We start from the raw sequence: 5,680 nt of genomic DNA, 5'->3' as shown, positions 1-5,680 counted from the left end.
CAGGCAGTACTGCTCTCTGCCAGCCCCCCTCCGACCCAGCCTTGCCCACGCCGTTCGGAAAAGGAGCAGCTAAAAACTTCCCTCAGCCCCCGGCACACCGGGGAGGCGGAGGGGACAGACGGTGCCAGGGCAGCCTGACCCTGGGAAAGCGAGGGGGCACAAGATGCCCCCTGGGCTCCTCTCCCCAGCCCCGGTCCCGGCTCACCGCATTCCTCCTTGGGCTCATCGGACCCGTCCCCGCAGTCGTCCTCCCCGTCGCACTTCCAGCGCGCTGGGATGCACCTGCCCGAGTCCTTGCATCGGAACTCGTCCACACCACACGTCATTTGCGCTGGCGAGGAGAAACAAGATGACATGGGTACGGGGAGGGGCGGTGGGGTGAGCACTGGCCAGGCACATTTCGTTCTCCGCAGGGCTGACGAACACCTTGTGCCAGCAGCCTGGAGCTGACTGCCGCACCCCTGCTTGGAGCAGGGAGGGGAAAATCCCCCCCTTTCAAGCAGTTCTCCAGGAAGAAGTCGGAGAGAGGAGTATCTCAGCAGGACAGATCAAGGCAGAGCCACCACCACCACCACACCCATGTAGCGGGGACCGAGCAGGGACCGAGCATCCCGCAGGCAAAGCCACACAGACATGACTGGCTGCAGGGGAGCTCCCAGTTTGAGCGTGGCCAGACCCACCGGCCCTCCCCGTGCTCCCTTCTTACTGCAGTTGGCAGGTTCATCCGAGCCATCCACGCAGTCGTTGTCCCGGTCGCACACCCAGACGCGGGGGATGCAGCGCTTGGTGATTGCGCACTGGAACTGGTTTGGGGCACAAGTCACCTCCGCTGCGGGAGGAAGAAGCAGTCAGGGGAGGCAGTGGGGCAGGCAGGGGTCTGCCAGCCACCACCCCAAAAACCCACCCCACAGAGCGGAGAGGCATGCAGATGCTCTGGGCTTCACAGTAAGTGTCTGGCTGTGCTTGGCGACCACGTGTGTGAGAGGGGAGGGGGGCAGAGCCCTGTGGTGCCCAGAAGACTCGACCAGCTGCAGGGAGACGGGGCAGAAGCCACCAGATCCCTCAGCTGTGCAATAGGCTCAGTGCAAATCCACGGCAAATATCGAACGTGCCAATCTGAGGGATTTAAGGATTTCGTTTCCACCAGGAAACCGTGTGTCTGCAGGGCCAGCAGGGTGACGGGGGACAGAGGCTCTCCGCAGAGCAGAGGTAAAGAGAAAGCCCCATGCCCAGGGGCAGGACCACCCAGAAGCCAGCCTGCGGAGAAGCCACTACCCAAAGACACGGATCTGGTGCAGCACTGAACTCCTCCACTCCTAACCATGCGTGTTCCCCATCCCTAACATGCTTAACAGCTCCCCACTTACGGCAGTCCTTCTCATCCTCGCCATCGCCGCAGTTGTCCTGACCGTTGCAGCGGAAAATGCCAGGGATGCAGCGGTTGGTGTTGGTGCATTTGAACTGGCTGGGCAGACAGACGTGGATATCTGGGAAGGGAGGCAGCATGGTCAAAGGCTGACGTGCTGCGCCTCTGCTCTACTGGGATGCTGCAGCCCTGCTGGGGTTTGAGGCTCACAAAGGGGAGGTGGAGAACCCACCACAGTTGGCTTCATCCGAGTTGTCCTGGCAGTCGTTGTCTCCGTCACAGATGAAGGCTGGGTTGGTGCAGATCCCAGTGGAGCACTGGAACTGCCCCGGCCTGCATTTGAACTCGGCTGCGGGGCGAGTAAGACAGGGTGGAACATTTGCTCTGGGGGACATTTTCAGGGCAAACCTCAACCTCCCGCTTTCCCCTCGGGGATCCTCAGCAGGGACTGAGCAACCAGCACCCAGTCCTGGGCTCTGGCACAATGAAGGGGCAGCTCTGCCCCGAGAGCAGCAGTTGGCTGTCGTCCTCCACGGGGCAATACCCCACGCAGGGACAGCGTGTTATCCCGCCGTTCCCTAAGCCCCGTTAACGGGGTAACCCTCCTCTCTGCCGGAGCTGAGCAGGGAGCAGCGGCGCTGTCCTGAAGCCAGAGCAGCAGCAGGGCTGCACAAGCAGCGCCGGGCTGCTCCGGAGAGCGCAGAGATGCTGTAGGGGTGGCAAGAGCCGGGCAGCATGGCTGGGGTGCTAGGACACTGTGGGCTGTGGTCAGCCCCACTGGGCACTCACGGCAGTCCTCGGGCTCATCCGAACGGTCCCCGCAGTCGTCCTCGGTGTCGCATTTCCACCAGAAAGGGATGCACTTGTCATTCTTGCAGACAAACTGCAACGGAGAGACAATCTCGTGAGGGCAGCTCGGAATGGGGAGGGAGGACCCCAGAAGGCATTGACCCCAGGGAAGTCTGCCAAGGGCACCGATCTCCGTGCTGTCCCTTCCCAGGCACCCCGAGGACACTCTGTGTCCTGACTTGGAGCAAAGCCTTAACCCTCAGCCCACCCCACATAGCCTCGGGCGTTTGAGGGAGGGAGGGAGGGGGGCAGGCAGAAGGTCATTCCAGAGCCAGAGGGTTTCTGGCTCCGCTGGGCACCCCCAAATGATGGCGTCTGCATGTGCTGGGAGGTGCCACAGGAGAGGGTGTTGCCCCCCCCAGAGAAGGTGCGCACGCCAGCACCCAGATGCACAGTGCGGGCACCAGCACAAGCGGAGGAGCCGCGACCTCCCGAAACCGTGGCAGGAGGGACACGCACAGGAGCACGGATGCTCGCTGCAGGGGGGATGTCCACCCTGCAGGGGGGATGTCCACCCAGGCAGACGCAGGCAGGCTGTTACCTGGCTGGCCGTGCAGTTGGAGACGCAGGGTTTGCCATCGCTGCCCAAGTAGAAGTTGGTGGGACAAGCACACTTGTGCCCCCCGCCTGGCGAGAGGAGGCAGAGGTTGCTGCAGCCAGCATTGTTGGTCTTGCAGGGATGGTTGGGAACTGGGGAGAGCACGGAGACAACCGCGAGTCAGACCAAGGCGGGGGCCCTTCAGGGTGGCACGTGAACCCCCAGCTGCAAGACCCTTCTCACCACGCCCCCCTCTCCCGCACCCCCTGCCCAACCTGGAGTCCCTTGGCACATCGTGCCCAGTCCCGGCCTCCTGCCAAGGGCTGCTCCGCCAGGCCCCCCTCAGCTCCGGCCCCACAGCTCACCGTCAGGCTGGCGGTAGGGGTGGTAGATGTGGATGTCCATGGGACGGTGCAGCGTGCTGATCAGCAGGGTCTTGTTGGCTCCCGTAGTCTTGTGGGCTCGGTTGATGGATTTGGTCTCCCAGTCGGTCCAGTAAATGAAATCCTCAAAGAGGGTGAGCGCAAAGATGTGCGGGATGTCCTGGCTTAGCACTGCAAGGGGGAGCAGGCAGCTCAGCCGGGGGCTGCCCCACACCACCCCTCCCGCAGCGCAGCCTTTCTCCAGGGACAGCTCAGCCAGGGAAGAAACCTCTTCCCCCGGACAGAGGCACAGAGGAGCTGCTGGAGCTGGGGACCGTACCCAGCAGCCCTGGCTCCTGCTCCCACGACTGATCCAAAGCCCACACCCCACAAAGGCCTGGCGGCACCCTGGGAGCCCCGGCACTCTCACCCGTGTGCCGGTTAGAGCCATCCAGGCTGGCAAACTCGATGTAGTCCTCCCGTGCGTCAGCCCAGTAGATCCGGCTGTTGATGTAGTCGAGGGTGAGGCCATTGGGCCAAGTTATCTTGGTGTCAACGATGACGCTGCGGTTGGTGCCATCCATGCCGATCTTCCCAATCAGGGAGTGGTCCCCCCAGTCTGTCCAGTATAGGTAACTGGGGATGGAACAGAAGAGCAGAGGGAGGCTGAGTCCAGCCCAAGCCACAGCAGTGGCCGCACTCTGCCTGTCGCACGGCCAAATCGAGGTGCCTGGGCACGTGGGCGCAGGGCAGGGAGAAGCAGCCAGGTGTCCCGGCGGCAAGGACAGAGGGCCTCGTCCCATCTCCCGACCTCCAGGACTATGGCAAGATGGCAGAGGGGCCACCAGCCCCCTCCCTGTGTAGAAGGGAAGGTCTAGGTCTCCCAGGCTCTCACCCATTCTGCACATCCACCACCAGTGCCCGGGGCTCGCGCAGGCCTGAGTTCACCAGCACGGTGCGGTAGGCACCGTTGAGCTTCGACACTTCAATGGTGTCCCGACCTTTGTCGCACCAGTACAGGTTGCCTCCCACCCAGTCCACAGCCAGCCCGTCGGGGTTGCTGAGGCCAGTGCGGTGAAGAACCTGTTGGGAGAAAGCAGAGATGCTGGGGCTGGTCGGGGAGAAGCAGATCCTGCCCTGGTCCCTCAGGGACGACAACATCCTCCTTCCCCCGCACATCGCCCCTGCAGACGGTCCCACCCAGCTCCCTCTCTTCCCCTGATCCTCCTTGCCCACTGCTCTGGGGCAGCACCGAGCCCACCTCTGATGGGGATGGTGCTGCAAAACAGCCCCGGAGCAACCTGGGCTGATGCCCCGAGCCCAACGATGACCCCACCGCAGGGCTTGTACCCTCTTCCCCAGTGTCCCTGGTGCCAGCCCAGGCCCCTCCGGGCAGCCCCTCTGCGCAGGAGCTGGGCGAGGACCAGCTGCCTCAGTCCCCCCACCTGAACATTGCTCCCGTTGATGTGCATGCGGCGGATCATGCTGCCCTGCGTGGTGACATCCGTCCAGTAGATCATCTGCTCCCGATAGTCGAAATCCAGAGCCACAGCGTTGTTCAGCCCCTGGGAGGAAGGGAGAAGCATTGAAACAGCCTCATCTGCTAGCACAGGGTCACGGGGGCTTAACAAAGACCGGTGAGCCCCCAGGCTCAACTCCCAGTCCCTGCAGCAGAGGAGTTAAAAGCACCTACAGACAACTGTTGTGCAGCCCCTACCTTAGAAAGCTGCCACCTAAGAGCTACTGTTTATGTGGGACCTCCTGCGTATTTATAGTGAGCACTGTTGTTTCTATAGGGTCTACCATCTGCCTGGGAAGCCAAGAGCCCGAACGCCCAGCCTGGCAGGCCTCGTGCCCGGTAGGGCCCCTCTCCAACCCCAAACCCCCGGCCACGTGGGGCTGGTACCCCCTCCGGCTCCCAGCTCCCCTTGCACCTGCTTGAGCAGCGTGTAGTTGGAGCCATCCAGGTTGAGCTTCCTCAGGTAGTACCGGTTGGCAAAGATGAGGAAGGGCTCTTCATCTGCACAGGGAAACCACAAGATGTGTCAGGGAAGTGCTGTGGGATGTGGGCAGATCCCATGCAGACCTGCTGCCCTCCCTGCCCCACTGCTCCCCAGCTCTCCTTCACGAGTCAGGTGCAGCTGCTTCGCCTTGCGGAGCACCGTGACTGGCTCCAGCGCCAGCAGCATCACGCGGTCACCAGAAGAGCATCTCTGCCTCCGAGTCTGCTCTTGGCTCTCACCTGTGACAGCTTTACAGCTGGTGGGGTTGTCAGGTTTGAGCTTGTAGCCCTCTATGCACAGGCACTTGTAGCTCCCCAGAGTGTTGATGCACTTCTGGCTGCAGGGGTAAGTGGTGGAGCACTCGTCGATGTCAATGCACGTCTTCCCGTCGTCCTTCAGCCGGAACCCGGGACGGCATCTACACTGCAGGAGGCAACCCAGAGCTGTTAGACACATCCAGGGCCCGCGCGCTGGGACGTGACAGGCATCACCACGGGACCAGCGGGCTCCGGCACGGACAGCTTGCAGACCCAAGAGCAGCACACCCGCGCCTGGGACAGAA

The 5,680-nt window shown here is 62.6% G+C and overlaps 1 protein-coding gene across 1 annotated transcript; it reads right to left on the bottom strand.

Moving 5' to 3' along the window:
• Positions 1-548: 548 nt before the first annotated feature.
• LOC104157135 (low-density lipoprotein receptor-related protein 1-like) lies at positions 549-5,541 on the bottom strand (the record flags this gene model as incomplete). Its single annotated transcript, XM_009695314.1, has 11 exons — positions 549-829; positions 1,368-1,487; positions 1,599-1,715; positions 2,156-2,249; positions 2,757-2,905; positions 3,119-3,307; positions 3,546-3,751; positions 4,011-4,198; positions 4,561-4,680; positions 5,050-5,135; positions 5,223-5,541. Coding segments are annotated over 11 exons (1,869 nt in total), but the record flags the coding sequence as incomplete, so codon positions are not given.
• Positions 5,542-5,680: the final 139 nt, after the last annotated feature.

The sequence above is a fragment of the Cariama cristata genome, unplaced genomic scaffold, assembly GCF_000690535.1.
Source record: "Cariama cristata isolate BGI_N322 unplaced genomic scaffold, ASM69053v1 scaffold29932, whole genome shotgun sequence".
Classification (NCBI taxonomy): Eukaryota; Metazoa; Chordata; class Aves; order Cariamiformes; family Cariamidae; genus Cariama; species Cariama cristata.
Note: the sequence above shows the minus strand (reverse complement) of the source record. Positions and strands in the feature narration are given on the sequence as shown.